Source organism: Choloepus didactylus, chromosome 23 (genome assembly GCF_015220235.1).
Source record: "Choloepus didactylus isolate mChoDid1 chromosome 23, mChoDid1.pri, whole genome shotgun sequence".
Lineage (NCBI taxonomy): Eukaryota > Metazoa > Chordata > Mammalia > Pilosa > Megalonychidae > Choloepus > Choloepus didactylus.
Window position 1 is genome coordinate 9,895,583 of NC_051329.1, and position 17,995 is coordinate 9,913,577.

At 45.8% G+C, this 17,995-nt stretch overlaps 1 protein-coding gene across 2 annotated transcripts in view; it reads right to left on the reverse strand.

Moving 5' to 3' along the window:
* Positions 1-17,053, reverse strand: part of P2RX7 (purinergic receptor P2X 7) — a 55,794-nt gene extending 38,741 nt beyond the window's left edge. For both annotated transcript variants that reach the window (XM_037817074.1, XM_037817073.1), the window contains exons 1-2: positions 16,856-17,053; positions 445-613 (exon numbers count right to left, since the gene is read on the reverse strand). In XM_037817074.1, the coding sequence (XP_037673002.1) occupies positions 445-613; positions 16,856-16,980 (294 nt within the window). In that variant the 5' untranslated portion in view covers positions 16,981-17,053. The remainder of the gene's footprint in view (positions 1-444; positions 614-16,855) is intronic.
* Positions 17,054-17,995: the final 942 nt, after the last annotated feature.

The window sequence follows — 17,995 nt, forward strand, 5'->3', positions numbered from 1 at the left end:
TTGTGCAAAAAATGTACCCCAGGATGAATTGGTCTCATGAAGACATTTTTGTTGATAAAAATGCCACACAAACAACTTCTCCACTAAGAAAGTTCTTTGCCCTTCTGAATCCGGGCAGACCTTGGCTGTCTCGATGGCCCTGCTTCTAAAAGGCTATGTATAAATCAAGTGTGAGTGCATCAGACTGCGTTTTAAATGCACCAGGACATGCTGCTATTTTGAGAAACCCTGTAGGATTTGATTAAAAGTGTCATCCCCTCTTTGAGCTGCTGGATCTGACCCAGTTTTGCAATTTTTAGATTTTCTCAGTTGGGATTTTTGCAGAGCTGTTTAAGTAGGGCCAACCAACAGTCTTCTCTGGAGTGAGGCTCTGGGCCCCAGGTAAGGGGGTGGTGGTGGCCATGAGCAGGGATGAGTCCATAAGGGATGCTGACAAGTGCTCACCTGCAAAGGGAAGGTGTAATCCGCGGTGTCGAAGACAGTCTGCACCGTCTTCTTCACTCCGTTCTCCACAATCTCCTCTTTCACTTCTGCTATCCCCTTCACCTTGGTGTGTACAGAGCTGACAACAGGCTCCTTCCGTTGGTACAGCTTGTCACTCACCAAAGCAAAGCTAAATGGCAGACACAGAAAAGCACCTATGGTTTTGTTGAAGGAGGCACAGGGTGTGGCTTTGGATGCAGGTTCTGGAAGCTGCCCGTCCAAATCTTAGCCATGCTGAATGACTTTGGGCAAGTAACTTACCTTCTCTGGATGCAAATTCCCTATCTGTAAAATGAGAATAATAGTCCCACCTACCTCATGGAGTTGTGAGGATTAAAGGCTATATGCATGCAAACTCCTTAGCTTAGTATCTGGTACATTCTAAGCGCTCAATACATGGAAACTACTGCCTCCCTCCCATTCTTTAATGTTGCCTAATATGGACCCTAATTTACAGGACAGCTTCTCAAATACCAAAGTTCAGGCCCAGGTCAGTCCAGCAGCTTTGTGCTGGGGCTCAGTAACACATCAGCATGTTTTTGTCTAAGGGTGTGTCTGGCAGGTCAACGATCTGCTCTTCAGTGTTTCTAAATAATATTGATAAGAGCAGTTACCATTTATTGAGCACTTATCATATGCAAGCACTTTACAGGCACCACCTCCTTTAATCCTCACAACAACAATAGGAGGTGGTTACTGTTATCATCACCCTTTTGGAGAGGAGAGAACAGGCTCAGAAAGGTGGAGGAACTTGGCCAAGGCCACACAGGCAGCCGCAGAACTGAGGTCTGCATTCGGTCTGTCTTACCCTGGAGCCAGACCTCTTAGCTATCGGGCCAGCCTTGTTCCTGGCAGTGGGGCTCAGCCTCTGGTTTCCTGCCTTTGCTCAGTTCACTGGTTGTTAAAACTTTCTCAGAATATGAATCTAGATGATCATGATATGGGGCCGGGAGGGAAATGAAGGGGGAAAGGTGGAATTCATAATTTAAAATGTTAGCTCACCACTACCCTCTGGCCATTTATCTGTTTTCCCTGTCTCCCATTACCCTGAATAATTAAAAAAGTGTCCATTCATTTTAAGGGCTTTGTTTACTTGATCAGCAAATATTTGTTTAGCTCCTGCTGATATTAGGAAGTGTAAGCTAATGGCTGTCTTTATGAGTGTCTGACCTTGAGAGGCCAAGAGAGTAGGCCAGGTTTGGTCCCAGCTGTTCTCACCCTTGGCCATGCAATATGGTTACCTGGGGAGCTTTCCAAATTGTTGCCCCATCCCTGGAGACTGTGGCTAAATAGGTGTGGAGAGTTGTCCAGGTACCTGCAAACATTTTAAAGATTCTCAGGTGATTCTGAGGCACAGCCAGGGTTGAGAACCATTGGGAGAGACATGAAAGGACAGCCCAAATGTGGCAAAATCAAGTCCATTTGAAGAAGTGCATTCCCCAGGTCCCAGAAATTCCACTCATAGATCTATGCCCTAGAGAAACCCCCGTGACCAGGGAGGTGTATGCAAGAGTGTTTACAACAGTGTTATTTGTGAGAGCGAAAACTGGGAGTAACCTAATGTTCTCCAGCATGAGAACGGATAAAAAAACTGTTGGATTCATATAATGGGCTGCTCTACAGCAATGAAGATGAATTGACTATGGCTACTTGTAGCAACATGACATTGAGCCAAAAAAGTAAGCCGTAATATGATATAAAGTGTAAAGAGATCCAAATCAATATTATATATTTTTACAGATACAGATATTTGTTGTAGAAATATAACAACAGACAAGGGAATGATAAACACCAAATTCAGGGTGGTGTTTCTAAGGGGAGTGGAAACGATATGGAATGAAGAAGGGGTCTGCAGGCAGTTAAATGTACATTAGTATGATGCCTCACCAATATGGACTAACTACAATGTATAAACTCAGAATTGAATCTTAGAACATAGCCTAACGTGGACACAATAATTGTAATAGTCCCTAGATTGTAAGCTCTTACAGCAGTTAACTCTATCCCTGAATTGTAAGGCCTATCTCTAAACTTTGAGATGCTGATCCCCTACCATATGTTGTCACAAACATTGGGACTGGCGGTTTGATGTGCTGAGCCCTCGAGCATGTGACTTGCCCTTATGAAGCTCATTACCACAAAGGAGAGTCTAAAGTTGTATGTAATGGTGCCTAAGAGTCTCCCCCTGAGTACCTCTTTGTTGCTCAGATGTGGCCCTCTCTCTCCCTAACTGAGCCATCTCGACAGGTGAACTCGCTGCCCTCCCCCCTACGTGGGACCCTACTCCCAGGGGTGTAAATCTCCCTGGCAACGCAGAGTATGACTTCCGGGAATGAATGTGGACCTGGCATCGTGGGACTGAGAGTATCTTCTTGACCAAAAGGGGGATGCAAAATGAGACGAAATGGTTTCAGTGGCTGAGAGATTCCAAACGGAGTCGAGAGGTCACTCTGGTGGACATTCTTATGCACTATATAGATAACATCTCTTAGGCTTTAATGTATTGGAATAGCTTTAAGTAAATAGCTGAAACTACCAAACTCCAACCTAGCAGTCTGGACTCCTGAAGACAATTATATAATAATGTAGATTACAAGGGGTGACAGTGTGATTGTGAAGACCTTGTGGATCACACCCCCTTTATCTAGTGTATGGATGAGTGGAGGAATGGGGATAAAAACTAAAGGGCAAATGGGGTGGGATGGGAGGATGATTTGGGTGTTTTTTTTTCACTTTTATTTTTTATTCTTGTTCTGGTTCTTTCTGATGTAAGGAAAATGTTCAGAGATAGATTGTGGTGACGAACGCATAACTATGTTATCATACTGTGGACAGTGGATTGTATATCATGGATGATTGTATGGTGTGTGAATGTATTTCAATAAAACTGAATTTAATTAAAAAATGTACATTAGTAATGTTTTCTTTCTTAAGCTAGATGGCGGTATATGGATGTTTATTATTCTCAATACTTTTAGATATTTCTGCAGCTGCAATGTTCATTAAAAAAGAAAGCTCATCAAGAAAGACATTAGGGCTAGAGATCAAGATTTGCAATCCAATTAGCAAGGACAAGACAGAGTTACTAAATATAACTTAAATATAATATTTGTTCAAGAATGTATTTCAGCCTAGCATCACACACATACAGAGTGCATGTGAGTGTTGAATATATACATTATCCCCGTTTGAATTTTTCAACATTATCCTAGAATAACACTGGGGGCCAGTTTGACTTCCTCTTCCCCCCATTTTGGAAGCTCAAGTCTGATCTCTCAAACTTATTCCAGAATGTATACGTGTTGTATAAATCAGCTTTAATGTAAACCAATACTCTCATAATCAAAAAACTTGTCTTTGCACAATAATGATCATGTAAGTTTAAGAGTTAAAATACTCCAGAGCTCCATCAAAGGGAAAAGGAGAGAACAAGAATGGGCAGTGTCTAGCTGTATGTAAAGAATATTCTAGTGACTGTGCCAGCAGCACTCTGGGGAGTGCAGACAAGCCTTGCCACCTTTCTGGACCTTAGTTTAGCCCCTGCATGCAAGGGGATAACTCCCCGGCTCCCTAAGCCTCATGACCTTTTGTCTCAAGGCAAAAAGTCAGTCCCTGGAGCGAGCAGGGACATGAAGGAGGTGGCAGTTTAGCTGGGCCTGGTAGGATGGTGGGCTAGAGATGGGGGAGAGGAAAGCAGGAGAACCTCCAGGAAGGGGGAAGAGGGCTGAGGCGAGAGAAGCCAGAGCTGTGCAAGGAGCACTCCCGGGAGTCTGGCTCGAGAGGAGGGCCATGGGGAGGGCAGAGGAGGGATGGCGAGCAAGGCTGGGGGCCGGGAGACCCTCAGGGTGGCTCAGGTGCCAGACTCACTAGATGTAAATAAAGGTGCCCACCATGAAGGCGTTCTTCAGAGTCCCGATCCATCTGCTCTAAATCTGAACCGCTTTGCCAGACCTGTACTGACAGCTGATGTTAAACCTGCCACAGGCCAGCATGGCCGCAGGTCCTCATGGCTCTGCTCCACGAGCTGCCTCTCACAAGCCCTCTCCTTCCCCTTCCAGCGTCTGTGCTCACAGAGCAAAGGTGGCACTAAAGTGAAAGGACTTGACCTGAAAGTGAACTGTCGTCCTATCTGGTTGGCAAGGAATAGTATCCCAGGGCGGGCAGCCATGTTGGTTTGTCAGATCCCCTGAAGGCCTCGCTGTTCCCCTCTTAGATCTCTTTGGCCTTCTGTCTTCTCTCTCCCAACTCTCCATCCTTCTTTAGAGATCCCGGCGTTCTCTTGCCATCTGTGTGGCAGGCAGAGTAATGGCCACCCAGAGATGTCCACGTCCCAGTCTCCAGAGCCTGTGAGTGTATGCCTCACATGGCCACAGGGGTTTACACATGGGAGTGAGTTAAGGATCTTGAGAATGGGAGAGCTCCTGGATTATCTGGGATTATTGGAGGCAATCATGGGGGTCCTTATAGGATGGAGGCAGAGGCTGGAGAAGAAAGGAGATGCTACCCTGCTGGCTTTGAAGATGGAGGGAGGGGCCATGAGCCAAGGATTGCAGGCTGCCTCCAGGAGCTGGAAGGGTTTGAAACAGACTGTCCCTGGAGCCTCCAGAAGGAACACTGCCCTGCCAGCCCATTTTAGACTTCTGATCTCCAGAACTGTTAAGAGAATAAATCTGTGTTGCTTTAAACCCCAAAGTTTGGGGTAATCTGTGACAGCAGCAACAGGAAACGAATAGAATCAGTATTTAACTTGCCCTGGGGTGCAGGTTCTCTTCCACCTGCTCAGCACAGCTCTTGCTGGCGACCCGCCACGGCTGAGTGGACCAGGGGTGGGCAGCTAACCTAATCAAATTCTTCTCGGCCCACGTGCAGCTGAGGGCCCACAGTTCATTTAGGGGCCTATGAAAATGTTTCAATTTCTTTTCAAATCAGAACATGAACTTTGGGGTTGAAGAAAATGTTTTTGTATAAATATTATATTTATCTTTATACCAACCCAGTGGTAAAATACAATTTTTAATTTTTCTTTTTTAGGGAAGAAGGGGCCCCACAGGTAAAAGTGTCTAGGACCCAGAAAAGTCTCAGTAGGGCCCTGAGAGGCTGTGGTGTAAGGGGGAGGCTAGTCCCAAGAGTTTAGGGTAGCCATGTGGGGTCCCAGGCAAGTGGAGAATGCTGGTCAAGAGAGATGAGTGAGGGAGAGAGAAGTGGAAATGAGAGGCCACATAGTTTTAGGTCCTGGCTGTATTTTGTGGCTCCTGTGTTCATAATGTATTACTTTCCTACTGCTTCTGAAACAAATTATCATAAACATGGTGGCTTAAAATAACACAGATAGATTCTCTTACAGTTCTGGAGACCAGAAGTGTAAAATCAGTTGTACAGGGTTAAAACTGTGTTGGTAGCAGTTGTTCCTCCTGGAGGCTCCAGGGGAGAAGCTGTTCCTTGCCTCTTCCAGCTATTAGAGGCTGCCTGCATTCCTCGGCTCTCAGCAACATCGTTCCAGCCTCTGCTTCCAGTGTCACATCTCCTTTTTCCAGTTTCAACCTTCTTACCTCTCTCTTATAAGGATCCTTGTGATTATGTCAGACCAACCTGGATAATCCAGAATAATCTCTTCTCAAAATCCTGAATTTAAATCACATCTGCAAAGTTCCTTACCATATTAGGTAACAGGTTCCAGGGATTAGGATATGGACTGTTGGGGGTCATTATTCAACTTACTACAATGTGATGGGTCTGTTGTAACTTTATGATTACCCCTGCCCCCACCCTTCCCCACATTTCCTTGAGTTAGCTTGAGCAGATTTCAGTTCCTTGCTACCCATAGCTTGATTAACACATCCTCTCCACTTCTATTTCTGTTTGGCTCCTGTATTTCTTCCCCATCATCATCTAGCATGGAAAAGCCTTCCTTTTCATACCTCCCAAATCATATCACTCTCTCTCATTCAAAAAACTCCTTCCCCAGGACAGAATACTCTCCAGGCATTCTGCATGGAGAACAGAAAGTGAATCCCAATCTATTAATTAATGTTTACCAATATGATGACATATAATGGATAAATGTAAGGTCCTGTCCTTGAGCTCAAAAGATTAATTTTGTAGATGCATGCCATGGATGGCCCAGTTGGCAGAGGTTAAAGAGACCTGAACGTTTTAGATAACCCTAAGTTTGGCTGAGTCAACACTGTGTTATATCATCTAGAAAAAACCACTGTTGTCTTAAGCTTTGGCGAGAGAAGTAGAATATTCTGCCCTTGGGTGGTGAAAAGCCCATTGACTTATGCCCTGATCTGACCATAGTGGGAGTCCTGGTTCAGGTATTCTGAATTCAAGAAAATCCTTTTGATTATTGTAAAAGTGTAAATATCACAAAATAGCACACAGAACATGAAAAGTTTCCAACATTTTCCCTCCGAGAGGTGACCAGTTTTGAAATTTTGAGTCTTCCAGTCATCTCTTTAGGTTGACACCTAGACACACAAATATGTGTACTCAATGTTGCAAAAATGACCATGTTATACCTACTATTCCATAATTTGCAATTTTTACTCAGCAATTTGTTATTAATTCTTTCCATGATTATAAACATAAATTTATAATAAGGATAGTTCTATGATATGTAATCATTTTTAATAGCTACAGAGTATTCTAACGTTTCGATTAAAACATATGAAACTGTCTATTTTGTAGACAAAAATGGTTGAATAATGGCAATTCCGTATGGTTCACCCTAAGAGTTACATTGTGATAATTTGCCAAATAGTCTCCTATGTATGGATATTTAACTGGAACTTTTGTTCAGTTTTCCCAATTATAAACATTCTTTGTAACCTGGATATAGCTCCCACTATGGGCTGGAAAGTCTTCTAAGCTTATTTTGTTAATGTATGTTAACTCTTTCAATCCTTGCCCCCCAAAAAAATCCCTATAAGGAAAGTAGTAGTGTTACTCCCACTTTGTAGCTGAGAAAATAGTGGCATAGAGAAAGTGAGTAACATGCCCAGGGTTACAGAGTAAGTAGCAGTGTTGGACTGGACCCTGGCCGTCTGTCGGCATAGTCCATGCCTTACCCAGCGTGCTTCGCTGTCTCCCCTCCTCCCCTCTCCTGCTGCACTGCAAGTACTTGCGCAATAATTTTCTTGCACCTAAGGCATTAAGTCCCTAGGATAAATTTCTGGGACAAAGGGTGTGCACACTTTATGTTGGTTCATTTTGCCAGACCACAAAATGTTGAATGGTTTCATGCAAAGCGAGAGTGTGTGTACAACCTTTTAGGGGAGCCTTAACAAGCAAGAGGATGCTGTGGGGTTGGCTGAGAGAGTACACAGTCAGACAAATATCAGGGGCAAATAGATGGAAGAGTTGGGGCTATTAGTTTGAAGAAGAGGAGAGACATAATAACAGTTGTCAGTCATTTGAAGAGAATCAAGTCCAAAGGGAGCAGAAAGCAGAACTGTAACAAAAAGGTGAATTTTAATAGGAAATAGTTTTGGGCTCAGTCTAAGGAAGAATTGACTTAACAGGGCAATCTCAGAGCAGACCAAGTTTTCCTTGTGTGTGTTATTTGGTGACAGTGATGGTTGTAATGATAAAGTTGATGACAATTTCCATTTATTCTATCAACTTCTCCCTTTCTCCTGTCTCCTCTCCATCTGCACTTCACATGGTCAAGGCTTTTCCATTTTAAAGATAAACCCTCCCTCAACCCCGCATTCTTCTCCAACCACCACTCGATGCCTCTCTTCCGTGTAGCCACGTCTCTTGAAAGAGTGAGTCACCATATCCATTTCCGCTTTTCCATTCACTCCTCGGCCCACTCTGGTCTGGCTTCCATCTTCACCACTCCCCTAAAGCTTCTCTCACCAACTAAACAACAGTGTCATTGTCAGTAAATCCAATGGACATGGCTGTGACACAGATCTGCCCTTTCTGGAACTCTTAGCAGCACTGGACAAATACCATGCAATGGGCTGATTCAAGCTATGGGGATTTATGGGCACATGGTTTTGAGGCTAGGAGAAGTCCAAAATCAAGGCCTCATCAAGATGAAGCTTTCTCCCAGAAGACTGTGGCATTCTAAGGCTGGCTGCTGGCAATCCTTGGTCCTTGGTTTTTCTGTCTCATGGCAACTCACATGGTGGCCTCTCCTGGCTTCTCTGGGTTCCATTGACTTCTGGCTCTCTCCTGTAGCTTTCTCTCTGTGTGTCTGAATTTCATTCTGCTTATAAGGGACTCCAGTAATAGGATTAAGACCCATCCTGAGTCAGTTGGGCCATGCCTTGACTGAAGTAACCTCATTGAAAGACCCTGTTTACGAGTTCACACCCATAGCAAGGGATTGAGATTAAGAACATGTTTTTTGGGGTACATGACACCTGCCTCCATCTTCCCTTCACTTCCAGGAATCTGTATCCTCCTGACTTCCTTAGGATCTCTGGTGCCATTACCCCTCAGACTCTGCATGAATCTTCTAGGTCTGCCATGACAAAGTACCACAATCTGGGTGGCTTAAAACAATGGAAATGTACCCTCTCACAATTCTGGAGGCCAGAGGTCCAAAATCATGGTGTCAACAGGGCTGTGCTCTATCTAAAGGCTCTAGGGAAGAATCTCCCCTTGCCTCTTCCAGCTTTTGGTGGTTCCTGGCTGTTCTAGTTTGCTAATGCTGCAGAATGCAAAACACCAGAGATGGACAGGCTTTTATAAAACGGGGGTTTATTTCACTATACAGTTACAGTCTTAAGGCCATAAAGCATCCAAGGTAACACCTCAGCAATTGGGTACCTTCACCGGAGGATGGCCAGTGGTGTCCGGAAAACCTCTGTTAGCTAGGAAGGCAGCTGGCGTCTGCTCCAAAGCTCCGGCCTCAAAACGGCTTTCTCCCAGGACGTTCCTTTCTAGCAAGCTTGCTTCTCTTCAAAACATCACTCTCAGCTGCACTCTCTTTCTCCCCCCCCGGGTCAGCTCATTTATGTAGCTCCATGGATAAGGGCCCACCCTAAATGGGCGGGGCCACGCCTCCATGAGAACATCTCATCAGAATCATTGCCCACAGCTGGGTGGGGCACATTCCAAGCAAATCCAACCATCACCAAAACGCCTGCCCCACACAAGACCACAAAGATAATGGCATTTGGGAGACACAATACACTCAAACCGGCACACTGGCGATTTTTGGCATTCCTTGGCTTATAGACACCTCACTCCAATCTCTGCGTCCACCTTCACGTGGTTGTCTTCATCCTGTATGTCTCTGTCTCTCTGTCTCTCCTCTTCTTATAAGGACATCAGTCAAATTGGATGGGGCCCATCCACTCTGGTATGACCTCATCTTAACTTAAGTAACTCCATCTTCAGTAACTCTATTGCCAAATAAGGTCACATTTTGAGGTACCGTGAATTAGGTTTTTAACATACCTTGTGTGTGTGTGTGATTTAATAAAAAAACAAAATTTAATAAAAAATAAACAATCAAAATTAGGAATGGTTGTTTTCAATAGATTGACCACAGTTACCTGGGATGTGGTTCTAAGTTGCATCAGTGAAACAAATGCAAAATGCTGTCCTTCTGCCCAGTGTCCCTCCCACAGAGGGAAGCCCACAGCTGGTTGGGTCGGGGCTATGCGCCACACCCCTTACTTCCTCCTCCGGTTTCTCCTGTGGGCCAGGGAGTTGTCAGAGTTATAAACCAGGCAAAAACAATGTCCTGGTGGCTTTTTCTCTGCCCAGTAGGAGTTAAGTCTACCCAAGGCATGCTCAGCTCCAGGAGACCCCCAGCACCAAACCAGTGCCATCGTGCAGCCAAGCCCGAGCCCAGCCCCGTTTCCATACCACACACTCAGTCTGACAGAGCTAGTTTATCGCCAGGCTGCGGGGGTTACAGCAAGGAAGGGGGTCTAACACCACACCCAGTGGGGGAGGGGAAGCCCTCCCAGCCCCCCACTGATGGACTAATTTTAGAATACCATGGACGAAAAGCTTTGATAAAGACTATAGGAAGTCAGAATCAACATGACAACCATACCCACAGTTGGTGACAAAAATAACAATAATAATAATAATAAATAGAGGTGCAAACAGAAAGCAGCTCTTGGGCTGTGCTGCTGCAAGCTGGGAAGGGTGTGTGTGTTCAGGCCGGGTGGGGACAGCCAGCCTTTCTTCAAGTCCCTGGATTCAAAGAGCTTCAATCGCTACCAAGCCATCAGACCTTTCCTTCAGACTCTTTGATCTGCCTTTCTTCAAGAAGTCAGGGCTGCTTTTAGATTTCATTGTATCGTATTCTGACACAGTAGCGTTTTCAGGGCACTTTTTGCCCAGTGCTTCTGTAACTGCTGACGTCACAGTCTGCCTTCGCCTTCTCAGTGCTGAGCTCTGAGTAATGTCTTCGTACTGTTCACCGGCCTGCTTCTGGACCCGCAGTGCTGGCTGTGGTTCATCCTTGAGAGAGCTAATTCCCTGTTTTAGGGGCTATATCTTCTGGCTCCTTGACCCACAGTAAGACCTCGAGCTCGGAGGCCGAGTTGCCCTGTGTAAGCGGCGACAGTAGCCTCACTCCACCATCCCTGGTCAGGTGTCCAGAACCGGGTGATCCCCGCCGCCAGCTGGTTCTTTAACTCCTGGTTGTGGGCGTTGAGCTCCTGGTTCTCAGGCTGGCATTGCTGCTTGCTTGGCCTCCACTACCTGGGCCAGGTGGGTGTTCTCAGGTTCTTTTTTTTTGAGATTATGTACTTCCAGGTTTTTTTTAATGTTTTGATATTAGATATTCCTAAAGGGGAGCTGATAATGGCAGTCGTTTGGGGTGTTTTACTTGCTTGCTCGGCATCGTTTATAGTGCTGTGTTATATCAGTCCTTGAGCTTTCCTCTCCTCAGTCCTCTATCTGTCAGTAAAAGGCATCATCATCCACCCAGAAGCCAGGGGTCCCCCTCACTTCCTATCACATCCTTCAGTTTGTCCTCCAAAACATAACCCAACTTGGCCCACTGCTGTCCAGCTCTCCTGCCCCATTCTAGTCCAAGCCACCATCTTCTGTTTTCTGGGTGACTCCAGTAGACTTCTCACTGGCCCCCGTCCCCCTCATCACTCCCACCCCCCCCTCCAATCTCCTACCTGCACAGTGGCCAGAGGGAGCTTTTAGAAACATAAATTGGATGCTTTCAGTCTCCTCCTTCATCCTTTTCCATAGCTTCCCAAGGCATTTGGGGCATTCAGAATCAAAGTCCATCTCCTTGCCGGGGTCTGGCCCCTGCCTCCCTGTCTGACCTCGGCTCCTGCCACAAAGTTCCTCTCTCACCAGGCTCTGGACATGCCGTCCTTCTTGCTGTTCCACATTTTGCTTCCAGATCTTTGCACTTGCTGTTCTTTTTGCCCCATGGGTCACGTGGCTGGATTCTTCTCCTCCTGGAGGGATCATCTCTTGGCCCATCCCCATCTCCAGCACATCACTCTGGGAGCTCAGGGTGGGACAAGAACATGGCAAATGATGTCACATTTCTCTTCTCCTCAAGAGGGCAGGGGCCCTGGGCTGCGTGGCTGGGTAGGTTTGCTTCTCGTTGGCCTCTGGTGCTTCTTCCTGCTTGCGGGGTTGGCTCACTTGGACTGGAAGAGGTCCAGCCTCTGAGGTGTGTGGCCACCCTCAGGTGGAACAGGCAGCCAGCAGGAGCCACAAGCTAGCAGCAACAGCACGGTCTCCACGGTGACAGGCAGCCTGGGGCTGTGAAGGACATTTTGGTGTTTGGCTGTTTGCCTGGGTGGGGGTTGACATGGTGGGAGGAGAAGCAGTTGTGAGTGAGGTTTGTTCTGTTCCTCTCTCAACTTTCTCTTATCTTCTGTGTCCTTTGGAAGCCCTTTCCTCTCCAAGAAAGAGGAAAATCTCCCCAAGAGAATGCAAATATCTTTTATTCCTCTGCTGACAACCCTCCTGTGGCTTCCCACCTCACTCAGAATGAGACCCAAAGAGTTCAGTGGTCTACAAGGCCCCCCAGGATCTGCCCTTCCTCCCCATCCACGTTACCCCTCCAATGCACCTTCTACCTCTGGTTCGCTACCTTGTTTTATCTGTTCACTTTGCACTAGCCATAGAACCCCGCTTGCTCTTCCTTGAACCCCCTACCGTGGAAGGTCTTTGTACCCTCTCCCAGCCACGTGATGGCTAGTGCCCTCTCTTCACACACACACTCATACTCGCCCCTCGTAGCCCTCTGTCCTCGTCCCCACTTATTATTCTTCATAGCATGTATCACCATTAGGCATTTTATGCTTTTTTGTTTTATTCTTCACTGTAATTTCCAGCACCTCTGAACACTGCTTGACTCATAGATAGTCTAAAAATTATTTGGAGAATGAATGAATCAAGAACAAGGACAAGCTCCTGGGACACTCATCCTGTCTTCCCTCTGGCCCTTCACTTGCCCTGGCCAACCCAGAGAGGCAAGAAAGATCATGGTAGAGAAGGAAGAGCAGTGGGCCAAGGAGCCAGGAGGCCTGGGCTGTCCAGGTCTGACAGGTAACCTCTTCAGAGGTATGGTTTGTGGGTTATGAGCATTGGCTTTGGATTCAAATCCCAGTTCCATGCTTTCTAACTGGGTCATCTTTGGAATGTAACTCAATTTTTCATAGCTTCAGTTTCCTTATCTGTAAAATAATGAGAAGAATACCCAAGTTCCAGAATATCACGTGAGATGATAAAAATAAATCCAACAAATAAACAGTAGTTAGTTTTATTGCCAGTTGGGTCTTTAAGTCTGTTTTCCAATTCATGATTCTATTTTTTATCTTTTTGTCTTCTTTGAGTGGGATAATGATTTTACTCATAGGAAGACAGAGTGAGGTGACACCATGACCCAAGCTACAGCGATTGGTTCAGGGATGGAGATGTAACTCGAGTCTGACCAATCAGAGTCTTTCCTTCCAGAGCAAATCAGGAAAGGTTGGTTTGTTCTTCTGTGGTTGTTAAATGTGAAGATGTGAATGTGCCATCTTGCCACATGGGGAGCCAAATAGAGGAAATAGAGTGAAGGTGTGGGGAGAGAGACCCAGCCCCATGACAGTTTGAACTCTTGCACCTAGCCATGTCTGAAGACAATTCCATCTCTTCTGCTTCCCAGTGATCCAATCAACCCCCCTTTGTGGCTTTTTGGCTAACCTGAGTTAGCTTTCTGTCACTTACAATCCAGACATTCCTGACACAATCCTCCTGGGCATCCCATGACACAATCTTGCAACCCTGGAATATGGGACCACTTGACCCTCCTGCAGCTGCCCCATCCCCCCCCCCCCCCCGACTCCAGATCTGAGCTTGATTGTGAGGGATTATGAGAAGCTGATCAGCTGCCAGGATCCAGCCATTCTTGCCAACCCACCTCCTCTTCCTGTAGGAGATCCTTCTTGTCTTTTTCCCATCATGGACCAGTCTCAGTAACTGAGGCCATGTCCTACTTCCTTCTCCTGGCTCTTTGACCCTTCAGTCCTAATAGGGACAGCCTCTGATCCCAGAACCCCTTGGCCAAAACCTGCTCCCCCACCCCCAGTGTATATTCTGGACATTGTCCAAACCTGTCTGGACTTCCACCTGTCATCCACATGAGTCCTATTTGATGCAAACTACCTCCCCCAATCCCTGCTCACGGAGTCCACCAGAGCCAGTTCTGGAACAAGTTGCTGTTTTTCCAGTTTTGCTCCAGATAAAGGTGTTGGCTTATGTTAGGGACCATGTTGTGTGTAAAATATGTACCTAGATGCACAGGTGGCAACATGCTCACTTGACAGGAAGCACGTGGGAATGGACTGACCGAGGGAACTCCACATTCAAGTAGTTAATCTGATGCTCACTGCAGAGCATCGAATCCTTGATTTAAAATCTTCTCTCCCTCCGTGCCCCCATGGAATACATATAACTGAGTGAGAGGGAGTTAAATGCATGTAAGATAAGACTCTACCATCTTAAAGAAAAATATTGATCATCATAAGCTATTCTCATAATAATGTGTTCTCATATTTACAATCATCTGCTTTCAAGAAATTGGGCTCAAGAATGCTGGGTAGTCACATCACCTGTTACATGGAATCATGACATATGATCTTTCTATTGGTGCTTAAGGAAACGTTTTTAACTAAAAATGCTCTTGATCATCAGTTCTATGGCACTGGTCTAAGTAATATGTCTTATTTTAGAATTTCAGCATATATGTTTACTGTTCAATCTTTATGAATCAAATAATGATATTCCTAATAATAAAAGATTATTTAGAAGAACTAACACTTAATAAGGGCTTGCTATATGCCAGGTATTTTTTTAACCTCTTTGGATTTATTAACCTATTTAATTCTCACATCAACCACTATTCCCATTTTACAGATGTGGAAATCAAGGTTCAAAGAGTTGAAGGGTTTGTAAATCGTTTTTTCCAAATCTCAAATTCTAAGCTTTAGCCTGGTTACTTTGAGGGTCAAAGGAGAGGATATATATGAAAGTACCTATTCTATTCCAGAAGATTATTTTTAGCTCCTGTTTGTGGAGCTCTTACCCCACGCCAGGGATTGTGATAAGGGCTTTTCATGACTTTTCTTACATAATTATCACATCAACCCCATGAACAGATGATGGAACTGAGGCTCACGGAGGTTAAGTTACTTGGCCAAGGAGTATAAAGTTGGTGGCTCTACCTCTTAGCTACTTAACCACACATTGTATAGATGCAAGTTATCATCATCATCAACAACAACATCACAAAGAGCAACAGGGCGTCAGTCATCTGGAAAATGCAACTCGAAACCCAGTGAGCTGCCACTTCACACCTACCAGGATGGCTGTAGTAAAAAAGACAGACAGTAACAAGTGTTGGTGAGGATGTGGAGAAAATGGAATCCAAGTGTTGATGCGACTGTGAAATAAATAGCCACTTCGGAAAACAGGCTGGTAGTTCCTCAAAATGTTAAATATGGAGTTCCATACGCCCCAACAATTCCACTCGTAGGTATACAACTACCAGTAGAATTGAAAATGGCTATTCAAACAAATACATGAATGTTTATAGCAGCATTATTCACAAGAGCCAAAAGTGGAAACAACGCAAACGTCAACCAATGAATGAATGGATGGATAAACAAAACGTGGTATGTCCATACAATGGGTTATTACTTGGCAATAAAAAGGAATGAAGTTCTGAAGCCAGACACAAAAGACCACATATTGTATGATTCCACTTATGTGAAATCTCTGGAGTAGGCAAATCCATAGACAGAAAGAAAACTAGTAGTTGTCAGGGGCTGAGGGAGTGGGGAGTGGGGATTGAAAGCTAATGATATGGGGTTCTTTTAGGAGATATGAAAATGTTCTAAAATTGTGGCAGTGTGGATGTTCAACTATGTGAATATACTAAAAACCATTTGTGATGGTTAGGTTTATGTGTCAGCTTGGCCAGGTGATGGTGCCCAGGTGTCTGGTCAAATAAGCACTGGCCTAACCATTACTGCAAGGACGTTTGTGGCTGGTTAATAAACCACAAGGCTGGTTTATTAAATTCTTCAGTCAGTTGACTGTATCTGTGACTGATTACATCAATGAAGGGTGTGACTTCTGCAATGAGAGAATTCAATCTGCTGGATTTAATCCAATCAGTTGAAGACTTTTAAGGGAGAAAGAGAGAGGATCTTCCTTTCTTCTTTGGCTAGCCAGATCGCCTGAGGAGTTCATTGAACACCTTCACTGGAGTTGGCAGTTTGCTGCCTCCCCTACAGAATTGGAACTCATGCATCTCCACAGTTGCATGAGACACTTTTATAAAATCTTATATTTACAGATATCTCTTTTTGGTTCTATTTCCCTAGAGAATCCTAACTAATACACCATGGAATTGTACACTTTAGATGAATTGTATGGTGTGTGAATTATATCATAATGAAGCTGTTTTAAAAAGACAGCGCGTGCAAGAGGGGCCTTCTTGACATTTGGAGAGGACCTAAAGTCTCTCTTTACAAGCCTAGTCCTATTTTCTCCCCCGAGCAGTGATGATTCAAATGCCAACGTGAGCATCAGGCATGCCCTGCAACCCCTGTCTCCTCCCGAGGACTCCAGGGTGTAGCTCCATGCCCCTCCTTCCTGAGCATGCCCTGCCCTGCTCGCCCTGGCAGGCCTGGGGTGGAGCAGAAGGAGTCACACACGTGGCCTCCCAGGGCTTCCTTCTGCAGCAGCCTGGCTCTGCTTCCTCCCGCCTGCTGCTTCCTCCCGCCTGCCCTCCCAGCCTGCAGTGAGAAGTGCATCTCAGATTTGAAAACCGCATGGAATTCAGGTTGTGCTTCCAAAGCTGCACCTTGGAGTTTTCTGTGCTGTCCACCACTGCAGAGATTTGGGGTCATCCCCCCTCCCCGCTTACCTAACGTAGGAAAAGACGATCACGTGGAAGAGCCACTTAAGGGTGCCATAATTCATGCTCTGGATGCGGGTGACCTTGTTGGTCTCGTACTGGAAAACATCACTGCAGCTGCAGCAGTCCGGCATGGCGAAAAGTGCGCTCCCTGCTCGGGCTGGACCAATGCTCAGCCCTGCCAGACCCAGCCACTGCTAGCCCACAAGTCACAGGAAAGTGAAACGAACCTTTTCTTGGCAGGAGCCCTTAACTTCTAGCTCCTCCAATGATGGCAAAGTGGGGGCGGGCCCTGGCAGCTGCCCCAGATGTGGCTGGGATAAACAAGAAGATCCAAATCCTCCAGGCCTTCCTGCCGGCTGACTCCGCCGCGGCCAGCCTCCCCCAGATGGCTGCACAAAGATAGTGTTCAGAGGAAGGGCATTTTTAGAATTCCCCCTGGCCCCCCTTTTCTTTTCACTTTTTGACTTATGTCACAATCAGGAGAGAGGGGCAGCCCTTCAAATGTCAGGAGACCCAGTGTTTCCATTGTGCCCCAGAAAAAGGCCCAGATCTTCCCATTGCCTCAGGCCCCACTCGGAGACTGACGGATTCATTTCTACAACCCCTTATTCAGCCCCATTTGTGTATGAATGCTGGATGTAAGATGAAGGACTCCCCTCTCCTTCCACCCCCAATATGATTTAGGACCCTCCCCTCTGTAAAATGGTAGAAGGAGTCAGATTTGCTGGGCTATGTGTTTTGTTTCCATGGTAGATATTTCCTGTTTGACCCTCATTATGGATTGAATTGTGTCCCCTAAAAAGACATGTTTGAGCCCTTACCACCTCCACCACCACCTCTCCACCCCTAGTCTGTGGGTGTGAACTGATTTGTAAATAGGATCTTTGAAGATGCTATTAGTTATGATGATGCCCAACTGGATTAGGACTAAAGTTCTTACAAGGAGAGGAAATTCGGGCAGGTAGACAGACAACTGAGACAGAGACAGAGACAGAGGTGGGGGCAGGGCAGGCCAGCCATGTGATGGAGGCAGAGGTTGAGTTACACCACAAGCCCAGGGACATCATGAACTGTCGGCAAACCCACTGCCAGAACCCTCCAGACCTTAGGGGGGGCGTGGCCCTGCGGGCACCCTGATTTTAGAGT